The sequence below is a fragment of the Cynocephalus volans genome, chromosome 5 (genome assembly GCF_027409185.1).
Source record: "Cynocephalus volans isolate mCynVol1 chromosome 5, mCynVol1.pri, whole genome shotgun sequence".
In the NCBI taxonomy this organism is placed as follows: domain Eukaryota; kingdom Metazoa; phylum Chordata; class Mammalia; order Dermoptera; family Cynocephalidae; genus Cynocephalus; species Cynocephalus volans.
In genome coordinates, this window is record NC_084464.1 from 36,884,121 (window position 1) to 36,905,985 (window position 21,865).

The following is a 21,865-nucleotide window of genomic DNA, read 5'->3' on the forward strand; positions in this document are numbered from 1 at the left end:
CACAATACCCTAGTGAGTTATGATCAATTAAGAAGTGTTTTGCAAGTAATTTGTTACTATATCAGTTAAGTTTTTAAACCATTTTCTTAGAAAAAAATTAATCAGAGCATTATATTCATGCCTTAGAGTTCCCAAATGCTTTAAAACAGAAAATCAAAGGGCCAATCAACCATGACCAACATGTTATCCCTAGTCATGGACATTTCTCTTGAAGTATGTCCTACATCTGAACTTTGTTATGTGGAGTCACAGAAAAAAAAAATGAAATTGCTTCATTAGAACATTGTGGGCATTGCTATGTGTTTATATCAGCAAGCTGGTAGAAGTGATAAAGATATCAAAACAACGATGAAGAAACATGACACCACACTTACGCAAAGGAACTGAAAATATGATAACTCAGTTAATTTGCTACTATGTGTGGTGTCTCAAGTGAAAGTTCTTTCTCCCTCCTTTCTGATTACCTGAGTTAGGGAAGTGGCACTTCTTATCATCAGTATCATATTGCCTTGGTTTCAATGAAGTCTTGGACAAGGTCAACTCAGGGTTAATCTGTTGGGAGCTCAGTGTTAGGATGCTGGAAATCAGGGGTTGGCAAATCACAGCATGTGGGCAAATCCGATCTGCTGCTTGTTTGCTTGTTTTTGTACAACCTTGCAAGCTAGGGATGGTGTTTACCTTTTTAAATAGTTGTAAAGAAGATCAAAAGGACAATAATATTTTGTAATACATGAACGTTATATGATATTCAAATATCATTACTCATAAATAAAGTTTTATTGGAACACAGTTAGTCTCATTCAGGACTGTCTATGGCTGCTTTTGTCTATGGCAGCAGAGTTGAGTTGTTGTGACACTGAGCATATGGCTTGTAAGCCTGAAATATTTACACTCTGGCCTTTTATAGAAAATGAGTGCTGATTCCTGCTACACATGTTGAACTCAAAAGGGAAGCCAACTTTGATGTCTCTTAAACTTAGATTTGCACCAAACGGCCTTAGGTTGGGAAGTGAGAGGATAGGGAGGGTTATTAAGCCCTATCCTACTTCCCGCAATAGCTCTTTCTTCACTCCCAATGGTGCAAAGTGTGGAAGTACTTCTAAAAGTATGAAATTGCTAAGCAAATGTAAATATTTATCATAATTAGTCCTCTTTTCTTCATCCCAACTGAACCTACTTCAAAGTGAGAAGGACGTAAAAGAATCTGCAAACATTTTATGCCTTTCCTGCAGCATTTTCTTAAGAGTCCAGTGCTCAGGGCTTCATTACCTCAGGTGGTCTGAGTGCATGTGACTGATGTAAATTAGGTCTGCTTTGCACAGCCTCTCCAGCCAATCAGATGGAGGCTCATGTAGCAACCACCATCCTCGGGCAAAAGCAGGACCCGTCAACCAAGGGTCAAACACCATTCTCTTGTCTCCCAACTTGAGGTCCATGCAGGCATGTGTGAGATATGTTACCTGTTAGAAGAAAGTGAGATTCCTGTTATTGAATTATTACTGGCCAGCTACAATGAACTGAAAGGTTTTGCCTAGTTAGCTCACAAGTGCGGTTGGATAACTTTGCTCCTAAACATGGTCAGGCAAAATCCTGGATTCAAGTACAACTCAATAGGAGCTTCTAACAGAACACGATTCCCAGCACAGATCATGACCTTATTAGAACAGAAATCTCGTGGTTGGTTTTAGGTGTCAAACCAATTGATTTCCCTAGTTTTACTCTATTTAAATTAGCTCCTAAACACTTATTTGTGGGCTGCACTGCTAAATATCTTTTGTGACCAGTCCTTCAAAGTAGTTTACAAGGAAAGGCAGTTAGAGATGTTAGGACAAGTATTTGGGGATTTAAATGCCAGAGTAGGAATGAGGAGTGAATAGGAGGACGATGAGTGATTCCCAGTGGGTTTGGGACAGGCACAGCCACACAGACTGGCTGACAACTGGCTAAACAGGTTTGCAAGTCTTTCTCCTATGAATTACCTTCTAAATTTCCCCTCCGGGAAGCCTAAGTCCTCTGAGAATGGCCACAAACAATGACTTAGAGACAGGCACAGACCAGGAAATTTCCAATCAATTCCTCATTCCCTTGCATGGCCTGACACATCCCTGGAAAAGGAGTGTATGGAGAAGCAGAGACAAAGGTAACAGGAACTCCAATGTGAGAAGCCAACAAAATGGGTGAGGAGAGGTCAAGGAATAAATTAGTTTTTATTATGTCTATTCTGGGCAAATTCCCATTTGTTTCCTAAGTAACTGCTCAAATATACACAAGCTTCCCAAGTATACAAGTACATGAAAATAAATTATTGATTGCTTATCACAAACTATTAAAGTGTTTCTTCTGGAGGAAACTCTCTTCTAAAGCTGGAAAAATGCACAAGAAGATTTGTAAAAGATCTTAGGGTGACAGGCAGAAATTTAAAACTAGCCATTCTATCCAACAGTGTCTGACATCAAGGGTAATTTCTGAACTTCCTCCACTAGTTTTGCATGAGTCTCCTTTGGGTACGCCTCTAAAGTTTCACTTTTTTTTTTTTCTGGATGTATTTCCTTGTAATCTCTGCCAAGTTCGGGAGTTCCTTAATGTGCTGAAAAGTTCAGAATGATTTTATCATAAACAATGTTTTATATACATTACATGGACCTCTTAGTTTTATAGATTACTATAATTTTAATGTTTCCTTACCTGAACTTCTCCAAAAGCCAAATCTTCAGGAGATCTGGGGTTTAAATCCCAGGGGTTAGGAGGATTCAGTTCTAAAAGTAAGAGTCCATTGTTTTCATCCATTTCAACAACTAGAACCAAATGGGAACAAATCTGGATTAATGACAAAAATGATTTTTAAAGAGTGCCAAAAATCATAAGAAATCAAAACAAAGGGCAGTACTTACTTGCGTCAAGAAATAGCTAAGACAGCTTAGGGCCAATGCCACTTCATTTCCTTATTCATATTATTCTTAAGAAACTCATGAGATCTGAGCGGTATCAGTGACACGCACACACTCGCACACACACACACAACTCCATTACTTCTAAATGAATGGTTGATAGAGATGAGTTCAAGGTGCTCCTGGAGGGTACAGGAAGGAGCACCTGGTCTGCTTGCAAGGGTCAAAGCAAATTTCAACTAGGAAGCAATCCTCCAGCTAGACGTGAAAGATGAGGTATTTGGAGGAGACAGAAGAAATATGATGACATGAGGCAAAAGGGATGAGAGAACAACAGTGCAGAGGCACAGAGGCAAGGGAGAGTTCGGTAGTCACAAAGTGACTGGGAATTTATGACCGAGGAAAACAGTGTTTGAGTCAGGCAGGATAGATCGGCCAGAGTAGATTGCGAAGGACCCTAGATACCATGCTAGAGGATTTGGATTTTATCTCATGGCAGTCAGGGGTCAATGAAGAATTTTAAGCAATTGTGGCAGACACTGCTGGTGGTCTGCATGAAATCCATTCTCCTTCTTGCTTACAATTGGCATCTTAATTTTATTAGGGGTAGTGATATGGCTACCTGGTGATTGTGATTTTCCAAGACCCTTGCAATTACAAATGGCCATAGACATAGCTCTTGTATACAAGATGCATAGTTCTGGCCAGTGAGATGTGAACAGAAGTCTTCTAGTGGGGTTTCCAGGAACACTGTTATTTTGCTGATGAAGAGGGACAAACTCAAGGGACCTGCACCATTTGCCCTTCAACTTTCTCCCCTCTTGTTTGGAACTTGGTTGCCATGCCTGGAGGAGCAGAAGCCACTCTGAGACCCTGAGGAAAACAGCCACATACTAAGGATGTCAAAGCAGGACGATAGAAGGAACCTGGCTTTTGGATGAACCATGGAACATCCATACTTCCCAGGACTACCTGCTTTCCAACTTCTTGTGATGTGGGAGAAACAACCACCTATATAATCAAACTACTGTTTGGGGTGGGGGTTCTGTTTCATGCAGCCAAAAGCAATCCCTAACTGCAAGACTGTAATTAAATCAGGACTTATCTTTAGAAAGATCACTGTGAGAGACATGGGGAAGATCAACAGGAGGGAGGCAAGACCACGGTGGAGATCTGTCACCATCGTGTCAGGAGGTCATCAGAGAGGTGCAGAGGGGCTTGGGCTTAGGAGACAGATGGCCTTGTTTGGAACCTTTGCTTTCCCACCTACTAGCTGGGTGACCTTGAGCAAGTTACTTAATTTCTCCACTTTTCAGTGTCTTCATCTGTAACCTTAGCTACCTCCAAGGATACTTAATCCTAATAAACACCAGCAATTGAATTAATTGCTAAATGAAAGTAAATGCAGTCCTACACCAAGGCGGTCCCTGTTGACATGGTATCTCTGCCCTGACCTCCAAGCCAGGTACTTTCCCAGTTCCCTCAAAAATAGAAAAACTGTTTTATCTACACTTTTCAAATGAATATTAAGTGTACTCACTTTAAGACAACGGCTTGTGGTGGAACTAAGGTAAAAACTATCCATGAAATGAAAAATGCTCCATTTTAGAACTTTTCCCAGTAGTAGTAAACAAGACTTATATATGTCTGTCAAACTTCAATTTTCTAAGTCATCTTGAGGGACCATGACAAGAAAAAGGTTGAAAATTTAAGGATTTACCTCCCCTAAAGCCTTTTTTTCTCTTCCCTGCTTTGCTCTCATGGCTGTGCACTTTTACTACACATCTCTGACCCTGACAAATTGATGGCTCATTTGGAAGATCTGCCTGGAAAGCTCTCCCCAGTTATCAGCATTACTCAGTCACTGGCTTCAATGGGGACTCATATGGCACTCTATCAGAGAGGACTTCCTGACCACTTGCCTCAAAGAGCGCTCTCTGGCCCACAGCAGTCCTATCCCTCTCCAGCCTTTTAACCCCCCTTACTTTCTTCCCAGCTTTTATCATCACTAGACACGTTATATATTGTTTGCTGATGGTCTATCTCCTCGACAAGACTGCAAGCTCCATGAGCGTTGGAACTGTCTTTTGTTTGCTGTGGGATCAATAGTGTGCCAAGAACAATATCTGGCTCACAACAAGATTTATTAAATATTTGAGTTAAATGATTACTTAATGGTCTTAGTTTCATTTCTCCCAAGACTGTCTTGGGACTGCATGGCCCCATCTCTCAACTTAGACACTGCTCCTGCCCAGGCTTGGCACTGTAAGTTGGGAAATTTAAATATAGGATAATTTCAATATAAGTTAAAAATAAAATGTACTACTCCCCCTTCGTTGTTAAAAAAGCACTTTGAAAACTAGAAACATGATTGCACCAGATGTCTCCCACTGGTCCCTGCAGACCCACACTCCTCCACCATATCTACCCTTGTCCACCCGCTGTCTGCTTCAGGAAGTTGTCCTATACAGACTGCACTAAAGGGTTCCCTTATCCTCTGCCTTCCAGGTGAGTTTGGCCATCGGGAAGCCCCGGTGTGAATCTGGTGAGAGAGCTCAGTGAGGTTGGGCTTTTATTCCTCTGACTCTCTCCCTGGATGGTCACTTTGACCCAGCTGTACTCTGGGCACGGACAGATGTCATTGCTCCTCTCATAGAAGCCATTCCTTTACAACTCTCTTATTGCAGATTCTGGAAACTGCTCCTTCTCTTCCCTTTGGGCTTAAAGATGGACAACTGGGCTGCTATGAAGTTCATGTGACTGCACCTTCCCCAGTGGCTCTCCCACATCCACACCTCATAACAAGTGCTTTTGTAAATTCACCCTCCTCAAATTATCCTAATTTGTTGCCATCTGTTTTCCTTTTGCAAACTTAATTAATACAACAATAGAGAATAGCTATCCTTAAGATCTACTCTCAGCAAATTTTAAATATTCTCACCACATGCCAAAAAAATCATTAACTACGTGAGGTGATGGACATATTAATCAGCTTGACAGTGGTAATGATTTCACAATGTATTCGTATACTAAAACATCACATTGTACACCTTAAATATACAGATGGTCCCCAATTTAAGATGGTTCAACTTACAATTGCTGAACTTTACAATGGTGCAAAAGCATACTTCAAGTACCCCTACGACCAGTCTGATTTCACTTTCGGTACAGTATTCGATAAATTATATGAGATATTCAACACTTGATTATAAGCTTTGTGTTAGATGATTTTGCCCACCTGTAGGCTGATTGTAAGTGTTCTGAGCATGTTTAAGGTGAGGTAGGTTAAGCTATGATGTTCAGTGGGTTAGGTTTATTAAATGCATTTTGACTTAATGATATTTTCAGTTATGATATTTATAGAAACATAACCCCATTGTAAGTAGAGGAGCATCTGCATGCCATTTTTATTTGTCAATTGATAAAGCTGGAGGGAAAAAAGAAGAGCTAAGTTCCTGAGAGTGGTTACCTCTGGGGGATGGATGGGGAGTATGTGACATGATCAAGGAAAGATATATAAAGATCTTCTGTTGTTACTGACTTATGTCTTAAGCTGGGTGCTGGGTAAATGGGTGCTCACTTTATTTTTAATACCTTTAAATATTGCTTAAGAAATTTAATAAAAACTATTTTTCTTAGCTATTCGCTTATTTAATGGTAAAGCACAAATATCTTAATCAAATCAAGACTACATAAAACGATGCTTGATATAGCCATTATTATTTAGCTGTTCTTGAAAATGCGAGTGGCATAATAAAAATACATATTATTATTATTTCCTGGTTGTATGCTTGCTGGAAATCAGTGTCATGAACTAGAAAGAATGCTGGCTTTGGAAACAACTGGATCGGAATTCTAAATTCTGCTGCTTTTTAGCAGTAACTTTAGCTTCTCAGCAGTATCCTGAGCTACAGTTTCTTGATCCGTAAAAGACCATTATGATACAAACTTCATAGAATTGTTGTGGGGATTTAGAGGAGATAATAGTTCCTGAAGTGTCTAGAACCATGCCTGACAACTTGGATAGTATAAAGCAGACATTTAATAAATAATCATATCATAATGGTAATTATTTTACCCTTAAAGGAACAAATAGAGTTAAAAAGGAAGTTCATTATAGAACAAGCAAACACACTTATAAACTAGTAAAGACCAGTTAGAAAACAGAGTGGTTTTATGGAAGATTCTCAGAAACTCTTGAACTGATAACCACTCTTAAGATTTTGCTTCTTCATAATTTTCTCTCTCAAGAGATGCAGAAGAAAGCAAGAATCTGTATCTCTTTATTATTCTGGAGCAATTGCCATAAAGGTTTCTATGCCCTTTGCACAAAGATAAATTGCATATATGCAGCGAAGAAAAATGTAACGTCTGTGAACTTCCTAGTTCTATAAATAAAGTAGGGAGAGTATGGTACCCTTATTTTGACTTCACAAGCTGATGAAATCTAGGTCATTTGGGTTTTAAGTTAATATTATCCAGAAAAACAAACAAATGGAATTCCCTAAAATCTTTTTTAAGGAAGAATAATGAAGGAGAATTGGAACAAAAACATATCACAAAACTATAACAATGAAGTCATTGATTATTGTCATTAAGACAGCCAAGAAGTGGATCCTAATTATATAACAACTTAATATTTTCTAAAGAAGGTATCACAGATTGGTGGGCTATCCAACAAATGGTGTTGTGGCAATTGGTTAGCTAAGTATTGCAGTTGATTAAAGACACAAAGGAAAGCAACCAAGCCATGATAATATATAAATGAAATAGAATATCAAATATAAGGGAGGAGTTTTAAGTTTAACAGCAATAGGAATAATTCCAATAGAAAATCTGAATAGATACAAATGTAAAATGAAAATGTTCTAACACTAAAACAATTTGGCAAACACATTTTGACAAACAATATCTAGCAAAATATTAGCATCATATTTGGTAGACAAACACAAGTGAAAACAATAAGATACAAATTTGCTTCAAATGAGAAAAGTCTGAAAGACTAAGAATGCCCTGAAAGACTAAGAACTAAGGTGTGGGGAGAAAAAGGCATGCTCCTATACTATTTGGTGGGAGCAAAAAGTTGTTCATTCCAAAGAATGGATGGTGATGCAAGACAGTAGAAAGAATGAATGAATGGATGATGTACTCAGTTATTCGTTCATGTAGGATATCAAGTGACAAGGGTTGTGTTTATCATACTTTTCAGGTCATGACATATATTTGGTTCATGCAAAGCTCCTTCCTTTTAAAATTATTTATTCTTTTTATCTCTATTTCCCATTCTCATTTTCCTCTCCTACAGGATACCATTTGAAAGTTTGTGCAAAATGTGTTTTATATTGCATGCATACATTTTTAATTTACTGTTTCTTACTTTTTTTCACTCAACACTACGATTTTAAGATCCATCCATGTTGCCATGTGTGCCTCTAGCCCACTTCATCTAACTGCAGTTGAGTATTCCATGGTGCACGTCCACCACATTTTATCTCCTCAGTCTCCCAGTGCTGGAGCCCAGATTCTGCCACAACAGGGTTTCTTTGGAATATAAACAGGAGTGGGATTTATGGACCCTAGTATGGTCATGTACCTCATCTGACTAATCACTGTCAGTCAGATGGCTGCACCAGCCACGCTCCCACTGCATGATGAGGATTTCTATATCCCTGAAAACATTTGGCATCATCTTAGTTTCCAACTTCTTATCACTCACAAAGATATTAGTAGTGAATTTGCAGTTTTCTGATTCAAATGAATTTAAATAATACCTTCATATGCTTACTAGCCTTTGGATTTCTTCTGTAAAATGCTAGTTCATATCCTTTGTTCCTTTTTTAAAGTGGATTTCCTGTCTTTTCCTGATCAATTTGCATTACTTCCTCCCATACTCTAGATAGTAATCCCTTGGTTACAATTACTGCAAAATAATTTCTCATACTATTATATGTCTTTTAATTTTATTCATGGTGTCCTTCATTAAACAGGAATCTTTAGAGTTGATGAAATCATAATTCACCAATTTTTTTAAAATTATTTTTATTTTTGCCCTACGAGCTATACTCTTGAAGTGTCATCTGAAGAGTCATGAAATGCCAGCCCATCTCTAGGGCACAAGATGTTCTCCTATGTTTCTTCTGCTACTTTTATAGTCTTACCTTTCACATTTAGTCTATTAGTCCACATGAAGCCCACCTTCAGGCTGAGGACTATGACGTGTTAGATAGCAGTAAAAGCTCTAATTAGTCATACCCTTTTGCCAGTAATTCAACTCCAAGTACAGAGAAACTCTTATGCGCAAAGACCCTAGTTTTATTTTTGATGGCAAAAAATAAAACTATGAATAGTCTAAACTCCAACAACAGATAAATGGCTAAATAAGCTATGTAAGTTAATATTTAATGTGAACATACTTCAAAATTATGTATATACAGAATCTGGTATAATGCGACTAATATCTATTACAATATTTTTTTGGTAGGTGGCTGGTATGGGGATCTGAATCCTTGACACCTTGGTGTAATCAGCACCACGCACTCCCAAGTGAGCTAGGCAGCCAGCCCCCTATTATAATATTAACGAGATAAATTAACAGGATGCGAAAATAATTTATACAAAATAATTACAACTATTTGTAAAATAAAGCCTAAAAATAAGCCTAGAGAATGGAATAGCTAGATAGAAAATCAATAGGAAACAGAAGCCTTGAACATTATAAACCAACTAGACCTAACACATACACAGAACACTCCACTCAATAGCAGCAGAACACACATTTTTCTTAAGTGCATGTGGAATACTCTCTAATATTGACCATATATTAGGCTGTAAAATAAGTTTCAATAAATTCAAAAGGATCTAAATCATACAAAGTATGTTCTCTGAACACAATGAAATGAAATTAGATATCAATAAGAGAAGACAGTTGGGAAACACACAAATATGTAGACATTAATGTACTTCAAATAACAAATTGGTTAAGGAAGAAGTCATAAGAGAAATTAGAAAATACTTGAAACAAATGAAAACCAAAACACAATGTGTCAAAATTTATGGGATGCAGCTAAAACAGTGCATAGAGGGGAATTTATACCTATACACATCTACATTTAAAAAGAAGAAAATGTCAAATAAAAATCCTAGCCTTCCACCTTAAGAAACTAGAAGAATAAGAGCAAATTAAACTCAAAGCAGAGAAAAGGCAATAATAAAAAACTAGAGCAGAAATAAATGAAATCAAAAATAGAAAAGCAAGAGAGAAAATCAATGAAAACAAAACTTGGTTCTTTGAAGAGATCACCAAACCGACAAACCTTTAGCTAGACTGGCCAAAAAAAAATTTTACTAAATTACTAAAATTAGAATGAAGAAGGAACATCACTACTGATTTTGCAGAAATAAATAAAAATGGTGAGAAGAGAATACTATGAATAATTGTACTCCAACAAATTAGATAACCAAGATGAAACGGAGAAATTCCTACAAAGATACAAATTATTAAAACTGACCTAAGAAGAAATAGAAAATTTGAGCAGACCTGTTACAATTAAAGAGATTGAACTAGTAATCAAAAAACTTCCCACAAAGATAAACACAGGCCCACATGGTTTCACTGGTGATTTGACCAAAGATTTAAAGAAGAATTAACACTAACCCTTAACAAACTTCCAATAAATAAGAGGCTGGCTGGTTAGAGTACACCAAGGCCATGGGTTTAGATCCCCAGATCCCCATACAAACAAAAAAACTTCGAATAAATTGAAATGGAGGGTATTTTGAATGAAACTCTTCAGGTTTCTCCATCAACTTAGTTGGTAGCTACTGTCCCCAGAGGCCCAGACAAAAGAGCACCAGCAGGGGATCCACCCATAGGGTTTTTTTCAGGAGGGCCTCACAGTCAGGGGTTGGACTGCAGGCAACTCTTCATACACACCCTGCGGGGGGGGGGGGCGGTATATGGCACACCTGCAGGCTACACACACACGCACACACACACACACACACACACACAAACGCACAAGCGCATGCAGAGGTCAGGGAGAAGAATTGTGACAACTAGTAGTAAATACTGGGGTATAGGGTGTGGGTCACTTTAAGTTCAAATGCCTACTGATTCCTTTAAAGAAAGTGGCAGGAAACCAGAGATCCCAGACTACGAGGTGAGAGAGATGCCTCTAACTAAGTTCATATCTCTGGCCACTAGCTTGAGTCATTTGCCTGTGGTATAGAACAGGAAACTGTGTCAGGGATGACTGAGCCCTGCCTGTGGCATGAGAAAGCTAAATCTGTATTCACAAAGGATGTCAAAGCAACAAAAAATTATAAGCATTCAGTACAATTCACCCCTTGGTGCCTAGGCATCATCCTGAAATGGAAGGCAGTTGTAGTTGAGGGGTGGAGAGCTACTGACTATAAGGAGAAAGTGTGATTTTCTTGGCTATGTTTGGAAACACAGGGCGAGAGATAGTGGGGGAAAGCTGGATGAGGGTGGGTAGTAGGAAAAGACATCAGGGAGTGGGTGGTCCTCTCCCCAGGGGGTCAAGGGATTGACTGATATGGGGTTGGTGGGGAAAGCAATAATTTCCATTAATTTTTGTCACCGCTATCAGGCTTCCCTTCTGGTATGGAAGTGTGGGGGTATACCTTTGCACAGAAAGCATGAAGTATATCAGGATCATAGGGTTCACAGACAATGAGTTGAGGGAGAAAAGCAAAAAATTTCCTGTGTGTCTGTTTTCTGTCTTAGGAAAGACAGTCTGTTCATGGGCATCACTGGGCAAAGGTTTAGAGTAAGGGGTAAAATTGTCTGTAGCATAGGGGGTGAAGTCATCTCTGATGTCAAGGTTTTGGGTTGGCGTGATGTTATCTCCAGTGGTGAGATTTTGAGCCAGAGCCATGCCATCTGGGATATGGGGCTGGGGTTATTCTTTTTAAGTTGGTACCCACTTGAGATGATGTGGACCTCACATTTGTCATAACTGGTTGAAACAAGAGTTTACTAGAGGGTTTGGGCCTTTGGATTGTAAACCAATGAACGCTCCCAATCCAGGAGTAGTAAGACTCACAATCAACAGAATAGTGTGCAGCTGCACCTGACAGTGTTTTGTTTTGGGTGGAAGTTTACTCCTATCAGGTGCACAGCTGCCTGGCCTGGTGGACAATCTATGGTTAACAAGTCCCAGGAGTGTGTGTGCCCTTACTCTGGCCTCTAAACCTTGTGAGAGGTGACAAGATTAAAAGTTTACTTTTTTAAAAAAAAAGTAGGTTAGGGCCTGGGGAAAACTGAAGAACTTTAGGAGTTTGTTGTACTGGAATTTGAAAAGGAGTTGTTGAGGACATCATTATATCTCTCAATTAAACCAGTTATATGGAACCTCTCAGGGACTCGAAAGTTCTGTTGAATGCCTTCTTCAAGAGCCCAGCATGGTGTGTTCTAAGAAGTGACATGTGTGCCATGGTTACTACTAGCATCTGCAACTCTGGAGGAAATAAGAAGTGTCCTAGCAAGGTCTTGCATTGTGGCCTTAGTGTATGTGGAGATGTGTGATTTTCATTTATATTTTTGGATATCTGTTAGGCAAGAGATTCCCAGAGTTTTATTTTATTTTGTTTTTACCTTGAAGGTGACAAATTTTGGGTAATAGCTTCATAGTTTATAATAAACATGAAGATGGGACCATTCATTAACCAGGGCATCACAGTGCTAAGACAACTTACCTTTTGGGCCCTGTCCTTTATTAGGGACATACTGGCCAAGGATGGAAAGCAGCACATTCCACTAAGCTCCATCACGTATAATTGTTAGCAGTGCCATGTGCATAGTCTACAAACTCTCATCACTGTTCATTCAGTTAATCCCAAGGGGCTGCCTAGGATGTCAAGCAGTCTGAGGGAGGGATGACCTCTTCTGGAACCCTAGCACTTGGCAAGGAACTGAGGACAGGGGAAGCCATCCTCTCCTGCAGGTGAAATATACCAGAGGGCCCAGGTATGGCTCCATCCTGTTTTAGGGAGGCCTCAGTAGCCATACAAAGCTTGTGGGGTGCTGTTTCCATGACCCAAAGCATAGGGTTTGGAGGGTCACAGGCTCAGAGTCTGTGAGAGTCTCTACTTTCAAGAGAGCTCAGTAGGTTTTCAGTCATTTGCTGTTTTAATGGTGGGTAGCATAAGGCCAAAAGCAGCAACATCTTGCATCAGAAGCTTTAGGGCAACTAACGGGCATCATGAGTGGTCCAGAGACTCTAGGAGGCATCGTAAAGGCTTGCAAAAGCCTCTACAGTGAAGGCATTTTCAGAGAGCACTTACAGGAGTGGCTGTTGACTTTAATCTAGGAGTAAAATTTGTACATGAGGAGTATGTTCCCACCAGAAACCAAAAGTACTAAGAAATATTGGACTTTAATGTCCTTAATATGTGTATCAAATGAATCTCCTTGGAAAAGGATGCTATTAACATAATGGTATACTTGTGCTCCTGGGGAAGGCGGATGTCATTAAGATCTTGTCTGCAAAGATTGTGTGTGATAATCAAGCTGTGGAGGTCACCCGTGGGTGGCCTGGAAAGGTGTGTTGTGTCCCTTCAGAAGTGAAGGCAAACTGTAGCTGAGAGGCTGTTGACATAGGCACTAAGCAGAACATGTTAGCCAAAACCTGTAAGAACAAAATACTTACCAGTTCTTGATTGAATAGAATCAGTAGTTTTAATAATATGAGGTATTGGGTACGGGGGCCCCAATGGATGGGACCACAGCACCAAGGTTGTAGTAATCCATGATAAGGCACTCTTTATATGTTTTCTTTTCTTTTTAAACTACAGAGTTTTAATGTACTCTAGTAACACCCAATCTTAGGAGCCAGTGGGGGTGAATGAAGTTAATACTTCTGTAAGAAGGAACTGAGTCACCTTAGCATCAACAGCCATTTTTACACAGTAACCCGTAATTCAGTTACTTCACTAGTTCAAAATTAGGCAGGCAAGGAACTAAGCTCAGTGGTCAGACCCAGAAACAATGACTGGGCAAGCCGCAGTCACTCAGCTCATGGACGCGTGACAATCTGCAGAAACGCTGCTTGACTCTGGCAGTCTATTTCTTCACATCTGTAGAGCGGTTCAATGTAACCACTTTTCTTGAGCAACTTGAAGCTGCATACAGGCAAAGAGACCACACACTGCTGGAAGGCCATAACAGTCTGGGGGAAGGTTCTGTTCCTCCTGCAGCGGTGAATGAAGAAATACTTTCTGAGCCTTCTTTGGAAGTAGAAGGCTTGTCTTCTCCAGAGGATAACTGGCTGAGGTTCCCCATCCTCTTTCCTGGCCACACCCTGGAAAGAAGATCGGGGAATCATCTTCAGCTGTGTTAAAGGGATACCAGGAAATGGTCGTGGGGCTTTTAAGCTTTTGTTTGCCAGCTCTGTCCTCAGTACAAGGCACTTCCCTGGGACTTCCTTCTCTGCATGAGGGCCTGATGAGCCACTCTGACAAGGAACTGTTCTTTATGACTTGGAAGGAATCTGCAACTCTAGAAGCCATTGCCTTTGGTGCCTTAGCTTGTTCTGTAATCTCTTTTCTGGAAGGAAATTTTTGTTTTTCAGGCTCAGGTTGGGGCTCCACAGGCATCCCATTTTTATTCTTTCCTTCTTTCTTCAGAAGCCATTTATACGGTGCTTCCTTCCCACAGTTCTCATCACACACACACTCTGCAAGGCAGGTGCAGGGCTCGTTGCCTTTGCCTACCCCCTCTACTTTATGTGGGTCCTGTTGGTTCTGGACAAGCCAATCCTCAGCAATCATGCTGGAGGGACACAATCGTTTCTTGGCCTCCAAATGGTCATTGAGGTGCTTCAGATTGCCCAGGTTTTTAATCTCCACACCTTTGGGCTGGCTGCCCTGACAGTCTGTACAGGAGTTGGGCTAGCAAGCCAGTCATTCACATGGAGGGACTGAAACGAGCGCTTGAACTTCTCACTGGGTTCATGGCTGCCATTCTCAGGCTTTTCCGGGTTATGGGATTCCTGGGAAGTCACCAGCCAACCACACAGGTCCACCTCACCTGGATTATGAAGCTCTGGCTCTCCAACATTTTCAGTCTCAATGGAGAAAGATCTGGTTATATAATAGCTGTTACACTTTTGGTAACTTGGTTTTTCAGGAGCTTCTTGTTGCTGATTCTTGAGGAGCCAGTTTTCCAAACCGTTTAGGATGCCCCAGACATTACTGAAGAAATTGCAGGCTCTGGCAGAATTCTGTCTCTTCTCCAAGATCTGCTTTTGAATGAGCCACTCTTGCAGGCTGGTGTTGGGTATGTAAGGCACCTGACGACCACTGGGAGACTTGCTTCCAAGGAGTCATTCACTGAGAGCGACAGCTATGATGCTGGATGCTGACTTCTGCGATGGGATTAGGATATATCCTCTTTTCTCTGGGAAGGGCACAATATTTGATGAACTACCATGAACAATCAGGTGCTCAGGAATTTGAATGGTCTCAAAGGATCCAAATGTGGTGATGGTCTAGTGCAGAGCAATTATGTCTGCTTCAAAGAGCAGGACAATTGTATCTTCAGGCTTAAGGGTCAAATTGCCCAGTCTCTCCAGGCACAGAGAGACTTGACTGGCTAGATCTTTGTTTTGAGTGCACCCCAGTTGACGAATAAGACAATTGAACTGGCCCAGTAACCAGTAAAGCTGCTGGGCCTGCTGCTGCTGAAGTGACTCCTCTTTAAGCTGATAGATGAGAGCTATCTACTCATATAACCACATCTCATGGCTTCAAAGGCATTCCAGGTGATGGCTTATGTGACTGTGAATCTGAGCTTTGATCTCTCTTAGGTTATCTTCAATTGGCTGTTCAGCTCAGAAAACTCTACCAATAGCAAGCTCCAACTCTCTCCGTGCATCACTGCACCTCAAAAGGGGTCCTCTGTCACCGGAGCTGCCACTCTGGTCCTGTGAGGCATTCATTGTGCTCACTGTTCCTCGAGATACTTCACTTCACATGTTCTGTCTTGTGTCTGCTAAACCATAAGGCAAAGGAATCTTCCTCCATTGTAGCATCAGGGTAAGTCTTCCTCAAAGGGTCTATCTAAAGTACTTTAAAGTTCAGAAATGTTACACTAGGATCCAGTGCAGAAATGAGTCAACTGTAACTACCTGTCCCATCCTCACTCTAGGAAGTAACTCAAGAGTCCCTATAACCACATTTCCAAATTACCAAGTAGGTGGCTGTAGTGAATTATGTCCCCCCAAACTCACTGAAACTGGAATTGTATCCCCCAAGCTTTATGTATTAGAAACTTGGCCCCCACTGTGACTGTTAAGAGGGTGGGAAATCCTATTATGGTAATTGAAAGGTGGAGCCTTGAAGAGGTGATTGGATTGTAGGACCACGCAGTAGTGAATGGATTATAAATGGTGGTCAGGGGCGTGGTTCTGAGGGCTTTAAAAGAAGAGGAGAGTCTGTGTCTCTCTCTCTGCTCTCTCTGCTTCCACCATCTTGCAGTGTGATACCCTGCCATCACTGAAATCATCACCAAAGAAAGCCTTCATCAGCTGTGTTCCCGGACTTTAGACTTCCTAACTTCTGAAACTGTAAGCAATAAATTTCATTTTCTTACAAATTACCCAGTTCCATGTATTTTGCTATAAGCAACAGAAACAGACTAATACAGTGGTAGAAAGCTAAACCCATCAAAAAGGCAGATACTATGGTGAACCTTACCCTGATTTAAAACATACAAAATGGGCTTTTATATATATATATATATTTTTTTTTTTTTTTGTCAGATTTGGGAACAGGGAAAAAATTGGCTGTTAAATAAAGAAGCATTGGGGATAATCACCCCTTTATTAATTAGGTTTCATATAAGAAATTTTAATCCTCAAAGGCCCTATTTTAACTTACATTGGGCCATATTAACTTTCTTAACTGGAGTTTACGGGGTCCCATTTTATCAAGCCACTTTTTAAGTGTCAAAACTTACTTTAATTTTAATTTATTTATTGTGTCAGAGCATCTATGTCCAACGTAAACTATTTTACATCAATGGGTATATAACCATGGAAAATTGAGGCAAGACCACAGTTAAAATAAGACATGCTCGTTTAAAAAATTTTATATTTAATTACCTTCTCAAGATTATAGGGCAGAATATTTAAATTTGGTGAGATTTCCAGGCATAACTAAAATTTGAGCCCCAGTATCAATCAAGTCAATGAATTTTTGTTAATTAATGCATTTTAGCAAATGTTAAAGTTGAATTAGATCCTATGTTGTTGTAGAGGCACAAAAGCCAGTAGGTGCCCTTTTATCTTTCCATTACACAAATTCTTTAGTATATAAATTAGTATATGAATTTTGAATTTTCCATTGAGTCATAGACACAATTTATCTATTTATTATGTACTTATATTAAATATTATATATAATTTATTTAATTACCTTTTATTTTCCTCCTGTATCTAGGTGTTTGTTCATAAATCAATAAGTAATCTAGAGCTAGCACTGCATTTGCTAGACCTGGAGTTTGCTTGGTACTAAAGCGGCGGTCTCTTTCTTTCTTTCTCTCTTCTTTTTTTTTTTAGGCTTTTAGCCACCTGCAGCTGAGGTTCCTAGTTTCTGTCTCTAATTGATAAGAGGGACAGAGAGAGAGAAGAAAAGGAGCCGGTACCTCTAACCTGTCACTGGGAGTGCCCCCATTGCAAGACAATCAGTCCCTTTCCCCTCCTTTTTTACCTTTAAGTAAAATCTTCAGAACGGCTTCTACAAGGGTACTTCAAAAACTGCATGGAAAAATGTGTACTATCTTTTAATTCTACTTTTCCATGAACTTTCGGAAGTTATGTATTTCTATGGAGCTAAAAAAAAATAATTTTTTTTTGTTTCTTCTCTCTCTTTGCAAGTTTATCTGAAAAGCTCCTGGTGGTATCGAGTAGCCACCTGTCGTTTTGACCTTACAGATTGTTACTGGAAACAATTGGGGGTGACCTTCATGCGTACTGGCCTCCAGGCAGCTGCTTCCTTTTCTACGGTATCTCATTTCACCTGGGGGGGGGAGAGGGGGACAAGGAGTGGCAGCAGCAAGGAGTGAAGCAACACAGGAGGTACTTGCCTCTGCAGCATTTCCTCTTTTGGGGTGCCCTGGGGATGCAGGCAAAGTCACCCCAATCACAGGTTAGGGTTAGCAATTTAATCCTTTCATCCTGGCTCCAATTCACCAATGCAGTGAAACCCAGTGTCTATCACCCTCTCCAACTTTGCTAGAGGGGAATCGTTGATCCCCTGGAGCCTGATAACATGTGTCTCTATCACTGGCAAGATGGAAGTAGAGTTTCACCATCCTTGCCAGCTCACTCTGGCTTGACACCAGCCAGGACTTCAACCTTCTTTGCCAATACAGTCCTGCCTGACCACTTCTGAGACTCCAGGTCACCAGAACAATACACCTGACTCAAGGGGCAACACACCCTCAAGTAGTGGCACACTGTTTAGGGACCCAATCCTAGTAAAGGTAGCTCATGCTGTGCAGGGAAACACACCCTCCTTACACTGGGACCTGCCTTCCTGAGGCTGCAGGGGAGCCCGACAACTCAGAGAGCTCTCTGCAGCCACTGCAATTTTAGGTGAAACCCCAAGGCAACACCCAACAACAGCAGTGTGAAGCAGTGCAAAGCAGCGCAGTTGCACACCAGCAAGTAGTAGTGTCATCCAGTCCAACTGAGCCATCTGATACAGAGAGTTAGTAAGCCTTTCACAGCAGACACACATTGGGATTGTACCCAAGCTACAAGTGACATCCTGCCAACTATGCCAATTGTTTTAAATAAAACTCTTCAAGTTTGTCCACCAACTGATCTGGTAGCTACTTGTCCCTAGCAGCCACCAGAGGCCCAGACCAAAGAGCACCAGCAGGGAGTCTACCTGCATGGGTCCCTTCGGGGAGGCCTCACTGTCAGAGGTTGAACAGCAGGCAAGATTTCAATGACACAACCACAATGTGAATGTTTAAGAGTTTTTGGTACTTACAGACCCTGGGTGGAGTACATGGCACACCTGCAGGCTATACACACACACACACACACACACACACACACACACACACACTCACTCACTCACTCTCACACACAGAAGTCAGGGAGGGAAAGCAGGGAGAGAGAAGAGAGTGTGGCAACTAGCAGTATATATTGGGAAATAGAGTGGGGTCACTTTAAGTTCAATGGTAAATGCCTAAATGATATGTTCAAAGGAAGCAGTGGGAAAGTGAGGAGTCTGGTCTGCTAGGCAGGAGAGATGTCTCTAAGTTCTTATCTCTGGCCAGTGGCTTGAGCCATTTGGGTGTGGCACAGAACTGGAAACTGTGTCAAGGGTGACTGAGCTCTGCCTCCATATAAGAAAGCTAAACCTTCATTCAAAATGAATGTGGAGGTAACATAAATTTACAAGCATTCACTGCAGACAGAACAATTCCCAACTCATTCTATGAGGTCAGTATTAACCTTGACATCAAAACTAGACAAGGACTTCACAAGAAAACTATAGACCAATATTCTTTATGAACACAGACATAAAATCATTCAAATATTAGCAAATACAATTTACCAATATAAAAATGAATTATACACTATGACTGAGTGGGGTGTATGCCCAGCTGGTTCAATCTTTGAAAGATGTAGGGTTGATTCATCACATCAGTAGAGAAAAGGGATAAAAACCACATGACCATCTCAGTGGATGCAGAAGAGACATGTAACAGAATCCAACACCCTTTCATGATAAAAACACTCAGAAAACTAAGAATAGAAGGGAACTCCCTCAACCTGATAAAGGGCATCTAAGAAAACCCACAGATGTTTTTCTTCTAAGAGCAGGAACAAGACAAGGAAGTCTGCACTCGTCACTACTACCTGGAAGTTTTAGCCAGGGCAACAAGGCAAGAAAACAAAATAAAAGGTATCCAGATTAGAAAGGATTAAGCAAAACTATCCCTATTCACAGATGACATGATCTGATATTTATAATATCCTAAGGTATCCATTAAGAAAATTATTAGACTTAAATAAGTTCAGCAAGGTTGCAGCATACAAGGTCAATATTAAAAAATCAACAATATTCTACACACTATCTTAAAAAACTGAACAATCTTAAAATGAAATTTATAAAACAATTCCATTTTCAATAGCATCAAAAAGAATAAAATATTTTGGAATAAGTTTAGCAAAATAAGTGTAAAACCTAAAAGTACAAAGCTTATTTCAACCTCATGGTTGAAAGAAATTAAAGATGACTTAATAAATCAAAAGATATCCCATGTTCATGGATTGAGAGACTTAGTATTAAGATGGCAATACTCCCCAAATTAATCTACAGATTTAACACAATCCCTATCAGAACTTCAGCTGCCCTTTTTCTCCCAGAAATTGACAAGCTAATCTTAAAATTCATATAGAAATGCAAAGAACCCAGAAAGGCCAAACAATCTTGAAAAAGAAAACAAAATTGGAGGCCTCCTACTATTTGGAAAACTTACTACAAAGCTACAGTAATCAAAACAGTGTGGAACTGGCATAAGGAGAGACATAAAAATCAATGGACTAGAAGATAAATCAATCTAATAGAAGAGTCCAAAAATAGGCCTTTACATTTATGATCAATTGTTTTTCAACAAGGATGCCAAAACAATTCAATGGGTGAAAGAATAGTCTTTCAAAAAATGGTGCTGCAACAGCCATATATCCACATGAAGAAGAATGAAGTTGGAACCTTACCCCACACAATATATAAAAATTAACTCAAAATGGACCAAAGACTTAAATATAAGAGCTAGAACTATGAGATGCTTAAAATAAAACATAGCAGTAAATCTTCATGACCTTGTATTAGGCAACGGTTTCTTATATTTCTTAGATTATACAAAGAGTCTTCAGGAAGTTCATGGAATAATTTAGATTATCTTTCAATTTCATGTTTCAATGGATTTTTTAAAGTACCCTCATATTTTAGTCTAAGTATAGGTGTATATTAGTCTAATAAGTATATTAGAATACTAAACTTAGATATCGTGTACCATATACTTTCTTAGATACCAAAGGCATAAGATCTAAAAATTAAATAAATAAGTTGGGCTTCATCAAAATTTAAAAGTTTTGTGCTTCAAAGGACATAAACAAGAAAGATGGATAATAACAAGTCTTGGTGAGGATGTGAAGAAACAGGACAACTATACATCGCTAATGGGAATGTAAAACAGTGCAGTGCTTTGGAAAACAGTTTAGCAATTCCTCAAAATTAAAGATAAAGTCACCATATGACCCAGCAATTCCATTATCCTAGGTGTATAACCAAAAGAACTGAAAACATATGTCCGTGTAAAAATTTGTGCACGAATATTTATAGATACATTATTCATCAAAGCCAAAATGTGGTTTATCCATACAAGGAATATTTATTCAGCCATAAAAAAAAAATGGAGGAAAGAAGTATTGATACAAGCAAAAACATGGATGAACTTTGAAAACATTACATTAAGTGAAAGACGCCAGACATAAAAGGCCACATGTTGTATTATTCTGAATATATGAAATGTCCAGAATAGGAAAATTCAAAGAGACAGAAAATAGGTTAGTGGTTGCCAGGGGCTGGGAGAACAGGGGACTGAGGAGTGGCTGCTGATAGTTATAGGATTTCTTTACGGGGTGATGGAAATGTTTTGGAATTATATAGTGGTGGTAGTTGTACAACATGAGACTACAATAAAAACCATTAAATCTCATACTTTAAAAAGGGTGAATTTTACTGGACATAAATTATTCTCACTAAAAAAGATAAGAAGAATAAAAAGGATAAGAAGAGGAGGAGAAATAAGAGGAGAAGGGAGGGAGGGGAGGAGGAAGACGGCGACGACTGGAACGAAGCATATCAAAGCCGTCTGGGTGGCCAGTTAGTTGGTTAGAGCAGTGTTGTAACACCAAGGTCAAGGGTTCGGA

General features: G+C 39.8%; 1 protein-coding gene and 1 pseudogene across 1 annotated transcript in view; both read right to left on the reverse strand.

The window, feature by feature from the left end:
• The window catches only part of LOC134378720 (cytidine monophosphate-N-acetylneuraminic acid hydroxylase), a 37,242-nt gene extending 34,455 nt beyond the window's left edge, over nt 1-2,787 (reverse strand). The window contains exons 1-2 of the mRNA XM_063098031.1: nt 2,686-2,787; nt 1,270-1,460 (exon numbers count right to left, since the gene is read on the reverse strand). Coding sequence (XP_062954101.1) covers nt 1,270-1,460; nt 2,686-2,787 — 293 coding nt within the window. The remainder of the gene's footprint in view (nt 1-1,269; nt 1,461-2,685) is intronic.
• Nucleotides 2,788-13,979: 11,192 nt separating this feature from the next.
• On the reverse strand, nt 13,980-15,847 carry LOC134378782 (nuclear receptor coactivator 4-like; annotated as a pseudogene).
• Nucleotides 15,848-21,865: the final 6,018 nt, after the last annotated feature.